Source organism: Nuphar pumila, chromosome 10 (assembly GCF_984573655.1).
Source record: "Nuphar pumila chromosome 10, dmNupPumi1.hap1.1, whole genome shotgun sequence".
Lineage (NCBI taxonomy): Eukaryota > Viridiplantae > Streptophyta > Magnoliopsida > Nymphaeales > Nymphaeaceae > Nuphar > Nuphar pumila.
In genome coordinates this window covers 3,612,587-3,627,082 of record NC_143258.1, presented here as the reverse complement: position 1 = coordinate 3,627,082, position 14,496 = coordinate 3,612,587, and the positions used below count along the sequence as shown (strand labels likewise).

Here is a 14,496-nt window from a genome sequence, read left to right as displayed (position 1 = left end):
CCACTGCAGGTTGATCCAGCTGAGTCTTTTCCATTACCTATACCTCCTTTTTCTTTGGAATCTGTGCCCTCCTTACCGAACCAAACTTCATCCTCTTCCAGATTTAATAATCCTCCATTGGTATATGTGCGTAGAGCTCTACTTCCGCAAGAGCCTTCATCTTCTTCTTCTCCTGAGGTAAGTTCTACTGACAATAGTGTTCTTCCGGATGATGATAACAGGCCTATTGCTCTACGAAAAGGGACAAGACAATGCACCTTATATCCCATAGCTCATTTTGTCTCCCATGCCAGAATTGGACATAAGATGAAGTCTTTTATTTCAGCTTTGTCTGCTGAAACCATTCCTCTGAACTATCAGCAGGCAGCACTTGATAATCGCTGGAAGATGGCTATGCAAGAAGAAATGACAGCTTTGGTATCTCAGCATACCTGGGATCTAGTTGATTCCCCAACAGATGCTGACATTGTTGGTTGTAAATGGGTATATACAATAAAGTACAAATCTGATGGTTCTATTGAAAGGTACAAGGCCAGATTAGTTGCGAAAGGATATACCCAGACATATGGAATTGACTTCTTTGAAACGTTTTCTCCTGTTGCACGGATGGGTACCATCCGTCTTATTCTCTCAGTAGTTGTTCAGCATGGTTGGAACTTGTGTCAATTAGATGTGAAAAATGCATTTCTTTATGGGGATCTCTCTGAGACTGTTTACATGCAACAACCTCTAGGTTTTGAGGTTGAGGGGGAGTGTCATAAGGTGTGCAAATTGAGAAAGGCGATTTATGGCTTGAAACAAAGTCCTCGTGCATGGTTTCAAAAGTTGTTTGAAGTGATGTCAAGCTTTGGTTTTAACAGATCAGCAGCAGATCATACTCTTTTTATAAAGAAAACTAGCTCTGGCATAGTTGTTATGGTAGTATATGTGGATGACATCATTCTTACAGGAGATGATGTGAAAGTTATTGAAGCCACAAAAGCTCATCTTCACAAACACTTTGTTACAAAAGACCTTGGTTCACTCAGGTATTTTCTGGGTATAGAAGTTGCTAGAAGCCGTGAAGGGATGGTTCTGTCTCAATGAAAGTATGTTCTTGACTTATTAAAGGAAACATGCATGTTGGAAGCTAAACCAACAAATATTCCCATGGACCATAAAGTTCAGTTGGTTGAAGAAGGGTCAAAACCTGTTGATAGCAAACACTATCGCTCACTAGTAGGGAAGTTACTATATGTAACTGTGACCAGACCAGATATTGCTTTAGCAGTAAGCAAAGTTAGCCAGTTCATGGACAAACCAACTGAGGTACACTGGAATGCAGCCATAATGATTCTCAGATATCTAAAGTCCTCTCCTGAAAAGGGGTTACTGTTCAAGAAAGGTGGAACACTGGAGATAGTAGCTTATTCTGATGCTGACTATGCTGGATCTGTAGTAGATAGAAAGTCTACCACAGGATTCTGTGTGTTTCTGGGAGACAACTTGATTTCATGGAGAAGTAAGAAACAAAATGTGGTTTCCAGGTCGAGTGCAGAATCAGAATATCGGGCTATGGCCCAAACAACTGCTGAATTGATATGGGTTCGCACTGTTCTTAATGATCTCCAGGTGAAGGTTTCCTCTCCAATGACCATGATGTGTGATAACAAAGCGGCAACATATATAACAAACAATCCTGTCTTTCATGAGAGAACAAAGCACATTGAGGTTGATTGTCACTATGTAAGAGATATGATTCAAGCTGGTCATATCACTACAAAATACCTAAAGTCTGAAGACCAAGTTGCAGATATGTTTACAAAGCCTCTTGCTAGGCCTAATTTCTCCAGATGCTGTGACAAGCTGAGCATGATAGATATCTATGCTCAAGCTTGAGGGGGAGTGTTGAGAATAGGTGGTTTTTTAGGTTAAGTTATTCTTTATTAGAGGTTTTCTGAAATACTTTTTTTATAAGGACTTAGATGTAATTTCTCAGTTTTTGCCTCTCTCTCTATTTAATATAGAGAGAAGCCCTAATCGTGGTTAACGTGTTCTATTGTGCAGTTTCTCTCTTCCTCTCTCTCTCTCTCTCTCTCTACACACACAGGTGGCTGTACATCTCTTCTCATTCTACAGATAAAAAAAACAATATCTTTATGTGTGATATATATTTTTATGTGTAATATAAAAAATTTGCAAAGAATGTATATATATATATATAGAGAGAGAGAGAGATGCATAATATGAACTATTAAATTTAATATATACATTATATGAGTCATTAGAATATGAGAACTACAAATATGGGCATTTTCAACACTTTTTTTGCAAATCCAACTATGTGGATGTGCTTGGCATGATGAATTTGCTAGGAATAACCATTGGATATAGTGTATTTTTGATGAAAAATACTAATTTTGAATGCTTGAATATTTATGAAGATTATGAGCCATTGATTTTAAAGCCTTAAAAAAATCTGTTTTATGCATCAAAACCGGATGATTCAACAGCCAAGCATGTAGATCACGTCCGTAAAGTTAAATTCAAGAGAAAAGAACAAACAATTCATGAAAATTGGGCTTCACACATTAATTCATATTTTCAGTTCTCATGTTCTAGTGACACTAAGTTATATATATTTTAAGTCTAATATATAGAAAATAGATATATTCTATATATATGAGTTACATGAGTCACCACGTCCCATCCAGGAACAAGCTAAACACGAGCATGAACTGAGTCACGAGCTTGTTCCACTAATAAACAAGCCAAACCCGACCATGTCCTGCTCGGTATTTTAAACTCTTTTACCAGCTATAGCTGGGGCAGACCGGTCTCGGACTCACTTTCAGCAGGCGTTGTTTGATGGCGCATCCCGCAAGACGAAAAGGCCAAAAGACCACAGTTTGCGACAAACATTGAACGCAGCGGACGCGCAAAACACAATTCACCGCATCCATAACATGGTTATATTTTCGGTAGCTGTCATTTGTTTCAATGCGGGAAGTTTTTCGTTTGTGTATCCTTTTTTTGGTGTTTTTTTTTTTATTTTTTCTTTGTTAGTACAAAATTTTCGGGTTTGTATTCGGTGCTTGGCGATGGTTTTTCGCCTTTGGAAGGCATCTGTATGCTGTTTCTGCATTTCGGGGTTTCTTTTATTTTCTTACTTGTCTAAGTTGTTCACTCATTAAACATATGACATTTGGAACAGTACATCCGAATACAGTCCAAACAAATGTTTTACTCGGTACAGGTTTCTAAGAACCGATAGAATCAATGTTCTGCTCAGTTTATTTTATTCATTTAGTCCTGGACAAAACATCAAACATGCCCTCCATGTCCAAAGTCAAACTGAATCTGGACTCACCAGTGCAGGGTCTGACCTGCTCAAAAGCCCTGCACCTATTCTCTGGGAAGAGAGAGAGAGAGAGAGAGAGAGAGAGGTTTCACCATGAGCGGGCTGGGGACGCCCGACTTCTTCTACAGAGAAGCTCAGCGTCTAGGCTATGTTGCACGCTCAGCATTCAAGGTCTCTCTCTCTCTCTCTCTCTCTCTCTCTCTCTCTCTCTCTTCTTTTTGAATGTTGATTCTCTACTAGTATATCTAATTGTTGGTTTCGGGCCTTCTGGTCAGTTGCTACAAATGCAAAAGCAGTACAGATTGATATCTCCGGGTGATTCGGTTCTTGACCTCGGATGCGCCCCCGGTGCTTGGCTTCAGGTACTCTTCTATCCTATTCCCACCTCTCATCTCATTCGTTGCATGTTTCTTCTATACCCTCTTTCAATTTCATCATAAATACCTCCATAGGATTTTATTCTTTTGTAATTTTTTGCAAAACCCAACTAGCTATTATCATATTGCAAATGTTATGAGGAAATTGGGTTATGGGTGTCATCATTTTGAGCAAATTACTTTGATGGCTATTGGTTTTTGGCTTCTTGAAGGGGTTCTAGAGGTTTTTTTGATTCCTCAATGGTGGTTTGCCTATGCGATCTTTCATAGATTATGAACTCTTTTGTTGCTCATTCATTCTAAGAGTTCTTACATTTCCTAATTTAATTCTGTTGTTGATTGGGTGTTGTGTTTCTTAACAAATTTGTGAGGAAGGTGGCGTGCCAGAGCTTGGGTCCTCTGAAAAATGGTGGGGAAGTTGTTGGCATTGATTTGAAGGTGAGGAGATATATATTTTTTTGATTTGGGAAAGGAGAAAATCATGGAATTAGGTTCAGGTCTTGTTGTGTTTGATGGCTGGTTTTTTGCTTGACCGAGTGACATGCATTGCAGAGCAGAAGGTGAAGGCTCCCTCAATCCATTACGACTCCCGTGTCCAAACTGTTTCTGCCGATGTCACAAAGCTGCCCTGGGACCAAGTCATTTCACTATCTCCCCAGGTCTCTCTCTCTCTCTCTCTCTCATCGATCAGATCTTATATATTTGATCTTTATAATTTATTTAGCAAGAGATATGTTTCAACGGTTCAACCACTGTGGTTCTAACTTCTAAACAAACATCAAGCTAATTTTTTAAGCACTAGAACACATGTAATAATGCATATCTAATTATTTGTACTTTGTCTCAACAACAACTTATTGTTGTTGTATGATCTAATGCCACAAACTTGTTAAGTTGGACATGTATATATATATATATATATATATATATATATATATATATTTGTTTCATATTGTAGGTATATATACAACACAACAACAACTACGCCTTCATCCCAAAACAATTGGGGTCGGCGATATGAACCAAAAAAGAAAATCATTCTGGGTCTTCCACATGAATCCTTCTCCTCTAATCATTTCTATCCAATATTCCAATGCCATGTCCTCGGTGAGGTTCAAAGCATTCATATCCTTTCCTATCATCTCCATCCATGTCTTCCTAGGCCTACCCCGACCTCTTTTAACTAATATATTTTTTCATTTCTCCATCCTTCTAACTGGAGCATCATTAGGCCTTCGCTGAATATGTTCAAACCACCGTAAACGATTCTCTCTCATCTTATTTTCAATGGGTGCAACGCCTACCTTCTTACGTATCTCCTCGTTCCAAATCTTATCTTTTATTGTATTTTCACACATCCATCTCAGCTACACTCATTTTTTGAATATGATGTCTATTGGCAGCCCAACATTCTGTACCATATAGTAAAGCGAGCCTAATAGTCGTCCAATAAAACTTTTCCTTCAACTGCAATGGCGTTTTACGATCGCACAACACTCCAGTTGCACTTTTCCATTTCATCCACCTAACCACAATGGCATTCATATTGTACGTATACATGTATATATATTTTATTTATAATGATGTAATTAGGTAATGCCCTCGAAGGGTATTTTCATCATTTCACAACATTGTAATAGGTTGTGCCCATTATGGGTACTTTAGTTTTTTTACTTTATTTTGTTCTTTTGTCCTTTTCTTTTTTTTATAGGGACTATTTGGTTTGACCAAATAGAGCTCTTGGGTTGTTTTTGGATTAGTCAACATAGAGTTGACCAGTCGATAGAGCTGTTGGAACAATCGAACAACTATATTGGGAACAATAACAGTTCTATTTGAGACTACCTCTTGTGTATAAATAAGGGTGAACCCCTCTCTTGTTCTCCAATGCTCTTATAAAGCATTCTAACTCACTTTGTGAGTATATTATGAATAAAATATTATTTATTTTTATTCTTGCTTTTGTGCTTTAATGCATGATAAACCTATGTTGGCACCTTGCATTATCTTATGATGGACTTGTGCCTGTGCACGTTGTGTTTGTGTTATCGTAAGCCCTTTATGGTTCTTGCTTTTATTTTCCTTCATATTTCTTGACATGATATCAGAGCGAGGGATTCTTGATCTTGGTATCTTTTTGAGTTCGTGCTTCGAAAGAAAATTTTGGATTGATATATGGCTTGGACTCGAGACTCTCGTATTTTGGTATGTATCTCTTGTTTAATTAAAAAAAAGATATTTATAATATATATTTCTTTTCCTTTCTTTTCAAAATTTATTTAAAATAGTGTGGTTATTTCTTGGGTATGTAAAATGTGTTTTTGAATCAATTAAAATTAGAGTTACGTGAAATGTCTTTTAATGAAATATTATTTTAATGGCTCTTGTGTTTGTTTCTTTTGACATTAATGATTAACCCATAAGTAGTCTACTCTTGAGCTCCTTATGGTAAGTTCTCCATGTTATTATTATTTTTAATACAAAAAATGTAATTTTATGATCTCGTATACGTATATATATATATTTATTTATTTATTTATTTTGGGTTTCTTGGATACCATTATGATTATTGGTGACTTTATGCACGTGTCCAAGCATGTTCTTTGAATTCTATTTGGTGCTTTCATTGAGATGTTCTTATTAAGAATTTTTAAATTCTTGTATGTTTTATATCTTGAGTCATCAGGATTTTAAGTTCATTAGTCATGCCATGGATGTTTTGTATGCTCTCATGAGATTGCTCTGTCAGCATATCATTTTCGTATTTATGTATTGTGGACATATGTCTATACATGTTTTATGTGCCATTAATGATTATGTGCTATTTCAAAATTGTTTTTGGTATTTTGGGCCAAAAAATTAGACATTTTGGGTATTGTTTTATGGTCTCAAATTAAATTAAAAATTGAGTTTTATCTTAAAAATCTCTTTTTTAAGTGAACTATTGTTTTATTGGCTCTTGCGTAAGCATGATAATTCAAAATATGTTTTGGCTACGTTAGTATCTCGTGTGAAATCATGGTGTTCATATGCATATCTTATGTGTTCATTCATAAATTTTTGTGGCTTTAAAGTTATTAGATTATTGCATATACATGAATTTTGATCTCTTTGTGAGTATCCATGATTAGTTGCACTTGTGTATACTCTTGGTTTTCCATATGGTTATTTAAAAATCTCTATATATGTTTTTGGCCATCTTTAATGTTGTATGCCATAGTTGTCTCATAGTAAACTTGTTTATATTGACCATGCATATAATTGCATATGATTGCATCATTTGTGCATATGATTGTACTATACTCATTCTAAAGTTTTCATCTATCTTTATTGGATTTGAAACTTTGTTTTTTCAAATTAGTTCTTATATGTGAACTCACTTATTTGGAAACTAATTTTCATGAGTATGTATTGCCTTCTTATGACATTTGTTTTGTCCATCACAAATTTTTATATGATGCCTCATTTATTTTTGGCCGTATTGTTGTTGAACCGGAGTTGTTTGTTGGGGTGAGTTGTGTGCACCTCAATTTTTTGTCAGTTTAGATTGTCAGCTTATGGTTTGACTATAACTGATGGTTGTTTGATCTCTGGTTTTGTGGGTGTGTTGCATCACTCATTTGTTTATTTGACAATCATTATTATGGATGATTATACTTATGTTTGTCTGTGATGGCTATATATTTTGAAACTATGGTATTTCAAAAGATTGTTAAAATTGATAATCTTATTCTTCTTGATGACATTAGTTTGTTTTCATTATAAGCTCTCTTACCTCGTGTGTTCCTTCTATTGTACTTCTCATCTAAGTGTCATTATATGTAGACAAGAGATGTTTGTTCACACCTTCGTGTGTGTTTTTAGCTCATTGTTGTCATTTTGATTATACTCTTGATCTAGTTGCTTATACACTTGATTTTTTAGTGTCATTATATATAGACAAAAGATGTTTATTCACACCTTCGTATGTGATTTTAGTCCATCGTTGGCATTGTGATTATGCTCTTGTTCTAGTCGCTGATATACCTGGTTTGAGTATCATTATATGTAGACAAAAAATGTTTATACACACCTTCGTGTGTGTCTTTGACCCTTTAGTGACATTATGTCTATGTTCTTGTTATAGTTGCTGATACACTTGATTTTTTAGGGTTGGAGCAGAGTTACTAGAAGTTTCTTAGGTAGGTGGGAAACGCGATACCCCTCGCTTCTGAAACTTCATGGGAATTTCGATTCCCCCACTCTTCTGCTATGCTTTCCAGATGCATGGTCTATGCTTCCTATATGCTTTTCTCATATTTTTTTCATGTTTTTCTCTCATGCTTTCACTCACTTCCCATGTACATTCTCTAAATTGGTAACCATCATTGTTAGATTTTAACAAAAAATTAATTCTTTTATTGAAAAATCATGAAATATAAGAATAATTAATTTTATTTTAGTTTTTATTTGCTTCTTGTTCGATTCCTATTTAGTTACCATATTGCTTCATTTTTTATTCCTATTTCGTTTTCAAATTGATACTTCGCTTCCCGCTTATAAATTTTAAAATGCCTCACTTCTCGCTTCCGCTTCTCGTATCGTTTTCCGCTTCTGCTTCCTAGTTTGACAACCTTGGTTTGGAGGTCTAGTAAAGTCATTGCTTGTGGTGGTCGAACTATTGTTGAGATTTGCAAATTATTATTTCTTGATATTGTGGGATTTTTAAATCTCTTCGTATCTTTCGCAAAATGGTGTTGATTTGCATATATCACTCCCTTTGTTATGTGAGATTTGTTAAAATCTTTCCATAATTTTTTTTAAACTTTTACTAGTTTTTTCTTGTATGAAAAATTGTTTATCGATAAAATTTCATGCATTTCATTAATAATATATATATATATATATATATATGTATGTATGTATATATATGTGTGTGTGTGTGTGTTTTAAAATTGTTATTTGGTCCTCTGTACTTAAACTCATTCTAAGATGTGTGAGTGAATTTTAATGGGTTGTGATTTATGGGATTGCTCTCATTCATTATTATGTGCATTAAATATATTGCATATATATATATATGTTTTTAATTGATTATCTTGTCCACATTGTTGTATGCATAAATTTAATTAACTTTTCTTTTTAAAGTGTTATGCTTTATATGCATGTTGTTTTTAGTATAAATTGATGATTTGTTCTATTTGAAGTGTATTGGATGACTCGTCTTCTTCTTATTTTGCTGACAGTTACTAATTCAGTTTTGGGTGACGGTTATTAATTCAGTTGGGTATTATTAAGTTTTTTTTGGACGGTTCTTTTAGGAGTTTTTTGGTGAGAGCAGGAACTAGGTTGTATCTCTTTTTTTTAGTGGATCTTTTGACATGGCTGCCACCCGTGGACGTAGGAGGTTCCCCTCCGAACCACGTAAATCTCTATGTGCACTCTTCCCTCTTTCTCTCTTTCTTCTCATTCTTAATTTGTAGGTACAAGATTGTGGTGTGTGTGTTCGTTTGTGTTCGTGGACGCAGTTTGCAACCCCGTTAGATTATAACAAACTGGTATCAAAGCCAGGTTCAGTGGTAACGGTCCTAGACGAACACACAACCATGTCAACGAAGTTTAAGATCGAGAAGTTCGATCAGAACATGGGTTTCGGTCTGTGGCAAGTGAAGATGCGGGCACTCTTGACGCAACATGGATTGCAGAAGGCATTGTTGGTGTTGAGATTAAGAGGTTTTAAGTTTAAGTTTAAGTTTTTTAGATTAGAGGTTATTTGATATTTTAATTTAATAAGGGGCTTATATGTAATTTCTCCTTTTGGCCTCTCCCTATTTAACATAGAGATTAGCCCTAATAACATTTAACGAGTTCTCTTATTTTTGCAGCCGTCTCTCTCTCTTTCTTTCTCTCTCTACCTAGGTGTCTGTGCCTCTCATCTACCATCTACATGGTATCAGAGCCATTGATTTCAGGAGCGTGATCGATAGTAATTGATCTACACCAACGAAAAAAAAAGGTTGGAATCAGGTGTGCAGTTTTTTTTTTGTAAGATCTGATAACAGATCTGGGATCTGACCAAGGTCATGACCCAGATCTGTCATCAGATCTAAGGGACACGGTGGATGCGTGTCTTTGGTCTGGTAGCCGTAACCCTTGAGCCCTAAGTTTTGGATTTTTTTTGCCGTGATTTCCTGTTGTTTGGGAGCAACGGCAATCTCATTTCCTGTGCTGTTGCGTGTGATCGAGATATGACTGATTTGTTTAACCGTGCCCTGAAGAACTGAAATTCTTGTTGGCTGTCGAGCTTATATGTCTGGGAGCAGCAACTGTGGTGATTTTTTTTCTCTGCGTCTGCATATTATCGTTGGTCGTGATTCCCTGGATTTTAGTTGGTTGTTTTATTTCAGTTGGTTGTTTTATTTCAGAATATGGATTTCACCAGTTGTGATTCCCTGCCGTGTCGTGGTTTTTTTTTAACATGCATGCTGTGAAAGAAGCATGTTAGTATCAGTTGTCTTTCTGTCGTGGAAATAGCAGGCGTGATTCCCTGTTGTGTTGGAAAATATCCCTGTTTGTGGGCTGTTGTTCATTACTATCGTGGGATTCTCTGTTGGGTACAACTGCTGGTTGTCGTATTGGCTGATGCGTGATGATAACACACGCTATTCCCTGTGTCGCTTGAAGCCTGTCCAGATTTTATCTCTGGTGTGGAAATCTGTGTAATCGTGGACTTGCCTGACGCGTGATTATAAAACTTGCTGTTCAAGTGAGTGAATCTGATTTTTTTTTATGGCTGAAACTTCGAAATGTGATTCCAAAATTGAAAATATTGGGGAGTATAAGGCTTTTGCCAATCCCTTCTCGTACGGCTCTTCTGTAAGGTTGAATGAAACTAACTATGCCAGGTGGTCCAGAACTTTTATGATGTCGGTATCTGGACATCGTAGAAAACATATTTTGTTGGAAGACGAACCCACTGAAAAAGTGGGAAAATATGTTACTTGGGATGAAGATAATGACATAGTTATGTCATGGATCATGAATAGTGTCGAACCCCATATTGCAGATGGTTTAATTTACTATAATACAGCCAAACAGATGTGGGACAATCTTCGAGATACGTACTCACAAGAGACTAATGTGAGTCGTATCCTGTAAGTCGAATAGGAGATATATAATTTACAGCAGTGAGATCAGACCTTGGCCCAGTACTATGCCTCCGTCAAAGCTGCGTTTAAAAGACTCAATGCTCACAGGCCTCTTTGTTGCTCGAAGCAAAGGGATCATCAAGAACAGACTATGGTTGCTCGGTTTCTTACAGGTCTATCTTCAGAATTCTCTGTTGCAAAAGTCTAAATGTTGACTGGATCAGATGTACCTACTCTTGCTGATGCATATAATCGTCTGAGTAGACTTGCGATCTCTCTTCCACAATCTCAGCCTGTGACTCAGTCATCTGCTCTAGTTGTCTCATCTGGTTATGGGTGTGAAAATATTCAGAATATCAGAGGATGAGGTTGTGGACGAGGTATGGGAGGCAGAGGAAAGCTTCAATGTACATTATGTGGAAAATCTGGACATTTAGAAGATCGTTGTTGGGATAAGCATGGTCGGCCAACCACTTCTTCATCAAAGTCACATGCTCCTAAAGCTAATGTTACTACACTAGATGCAACAAATGTACATGATAATATCTCTGCAAGTGACAGTATCACCCTCAGTCGAGCTGAATATGATGAGCTGATAGCTCTTCGCCCCTTGAGTTCCGCCCCTCCTGTAGCTGGTGTTGCCTACTCAACAGAGAATCATCTTCATTTGAATGACAGTAAGTGGATTATTGACTCTGGTGCATCCAGACACTTGTGTAGAAATTCGTTTGTTTTTTCAGATCTAAAGGATATTACTGTTCATAGAGGAGTCTCATTAGCCGATGGGAGTTCCTCACCGGTTGTTGGTCAGGGAAACATTTCTATATCCTCCTCCTTACAGTTGAAAAATGTTCTTCATGCTCCCACCTTTCCTCAAAGTTTACTCTCTGTTAGCTGCCTTAAAAAAGAATTAAATTGTAGAGTGATATTTGATCCGATGGGTTGTCATTTTCAGGATTTGCTGACGGGGAAGAAGATTGGTGGAGGCTATGAAGAAAATGGAGTCTACTACCTACATCATCCAATGAGTATTGTTCATGCTGCAGTGGAACACTCATCCAGTCCTGTTCAGTGGCATCGGCGTCTTGGTCATCCTTCATTGTCAAAGCTTCGTTCTGTCTTTCCTCAAATTCCTTCCACTACATTATTTCAGTGTGAAGCATGTCAGTTGGGCAAGCATCATCGAAGTTCGTTCCCTTCAAGTCAGAGTCAGTCTAGTCATAAAGTCTTTGAACTTCTTCATGCAGATGTATGGGGTCCTAGTAAGATTCCTACTAGGACTCAGTGTCGATATTATCTTGTTATTGTTGATGACTTCTCTAAGTTGTCATGGGTGTTTTTAATAAAAGAACGATCTGAAGTTCCAAGTATTATCAAATCCTTAATTCTTGAAATAAAAACTCAGTTTGAATCTATTGTCAAGATTGTTCGCACTGATAATGCTCTTGAGTTTAAATCAAAAGTTATGTTACAATTTTACCAAGATCATGGCATTCAACCCCAAACTTCCTGTGCCTATTCATCTCAACAAAATGGGGTGGCTGAGCGAAAACATCGGCACCTGCTTGATGTTGCCAGGACCATTATGATTCAATCCAATGTTCCTGCGTTATATTGGGGTGATGCGATTACCACTGCTTGTTATCTGATCAACCGCATGCCTTCATCTTCTGTGGGTGATCAAATTCCATTACATATCCTAAAACCTAATGCTCCACTCTTCTCTTTCTCACCCAAAATATTTGGATGTGTTTGTTTTGTACACAAACTTGGTCCTGACCGTGATAAATTATCTGCTCAAGCTACAAAATGCATATTTATAGGTTATCCAAAAAATCAAAAGGGATATCGATGTTATGATCCTATTTCTCGCCGAGAGTATGTCAGTGCGGATGTATCTTTCTTGGAATCCACTTCATATTTCTCTAGTACTGGTTCCCCGCTGCAGGTTGGTCCAACTGACTCTTTTCCCTTACCTATACCTCATTTTCCTTTGGAATCTGTGCCCTTGGTACCGAACCAAACTTCATCATCTTCACGATTTAATAATCCTCCATTGGTATATTGTTATGTTACTAAAGAAAGAATTCCATACTATCGAACTATAGGCGAGATGAAGCAAGAGCTTCACCTCTGCTCGTGCCTCCTGTGAAAATATCTCAAAAAAGAGATAAAGTGTGCGATAAGCACAACACCACCAATGTGCACAAATGAACAAGAACACTTAGAACAAATGTACACAAAGGTGCAATAAAGAAACTCAAATGCACAAAGGCATACAAAATATAAAGAATTTTATTGAGAAGCTTGGAGAACAAAAGCTCCAAGAAGTAAGTATTACAAAGGGGGAACTCCCCTATTTATAATGAGAAAGGAAGCCTTGGAGGGGCTCCACTAGCTGTTGGAGCCCCTCCAACGGTTAGAATTCTAACCGTTGGAGAGGCTCAACAACTAGTGTTGAGCCCTCCAAGTTGACTTTGAGTCAACACAAAAAAAGACAAAAAATGAAAAAGAAAAAAGAAAAAGAATAAAAGTGAAAAAGCAAAAAGAATTACAGCATATTCATAATTATGAATATGCGCAAAAGGTGAATGACTAAAATACCCTTCAGGTTTTACAAGAAAAGAAAAGAAACATACATATTTACATATATATATATAAAGATAGATACATATACATATATACGTGATATATATGTATATGTATCTCTCTTTATATATATGTAAATATTTACATAAAGAGAGATACATTTTAACACCCTCCCTCAAACTTAGGGCACAATGACCGAAAGTTTGCTAAGGAGAAAGTTGAATCTCGGAGAGCAAAGCGCCTTGGTGAAGAAATCTGCCAACTGATATTCTGACGTTACATAAGGAAGGTCGATGACTTTTTGTAGATATGCCTCTCGGACATAATGGCAGTCCATCTCAATATGCTTTGTCCGCTCATGAAACGTGTGATTCTTAGCAATATAGATTGCACTCTTATTATCACAACACAACTTTGTGGGTTCTTGAATTGGAATCCCCATGTCTTGCAACAACTGATGAATCCAGACAATCTCCATAGTTGTAGACGCCATGGCTCGATATTCTGCTTCTGTAGATGATAGAGACACCTTCTGTTGTTTCTTACATCTTTATGAGATCAGGGATTCACCTAAGAAAATGCAAAAGCCTGTAGTGGAGTGACGATTATTTGGGTCACCTCCCCAATCAGAGTCAGTATATGCAATTAAATTCAACTCAGAAGAAGAGGAAAGGAAAACTCCCTTGTTTAAAGTTCCCTTTAAGTATCTGACAACTCGGAGAACGACACTCATATGAACGGATGTAGGAGCATGCTGAAATTGGCTTGCAGTATGCACGGCATGAGAGATGTCCGGCCTTGTGATGCTAAGATACATTAGAGATCCCACAAGTTACCGGTAGGGGGTAGGATCCTCCAAAGGTTTCCCATCATCGATCTTCATTTTTGATCCCACAACTTCAGGGGTCTCACAGATTTTATCATCAGTAATACCTGATCTGTCAAGAATCTCACAGGCAAGTTTAGTTTGAGACAAAAAATAGCCTCTATGAGAGTAGGCTACCTCGATACCAAGAAAGTAAGTCAGATACCCCAGGTCTGACATTTCAAACCTTTCTTTTAA

General features: G+C 37.0%; 1 protein-coding gene across 1 annotated transcript in view; it reads left to right on the top strand.

The window, feature by feature from the left end:
• Positions 1–2,961: 2,961 nt before the first annotated feature.
• The window catches only part of LOC149823281 (uncharacterized), a 28,943-nt gene continuing 17,408 nt past the window's right edge, over positions 2,962–14,496 (top strand). Inside the window, exons 1-4 of the mRNA XM_090020013.1 lie at positions 2,962–3,511; positions 3,616–3,702; positions 4,093–4,155; positions 4,275–4,376. Of these exons, the coding sequence (XP_089876139.1) occupies positions 3,434–3,511; positions 3,616–3,702; positions 4,093–4,155; positions 4,275–4,376 (330 nt within the window). The 5' untranslated portion in view covers positions 2,962–3,433. The remainder of the gene's footprint in view (positions 3,512–3,615; positions 3,703–4,092; positions 4,156–4,274; positions 4,377–14,496) is intronic.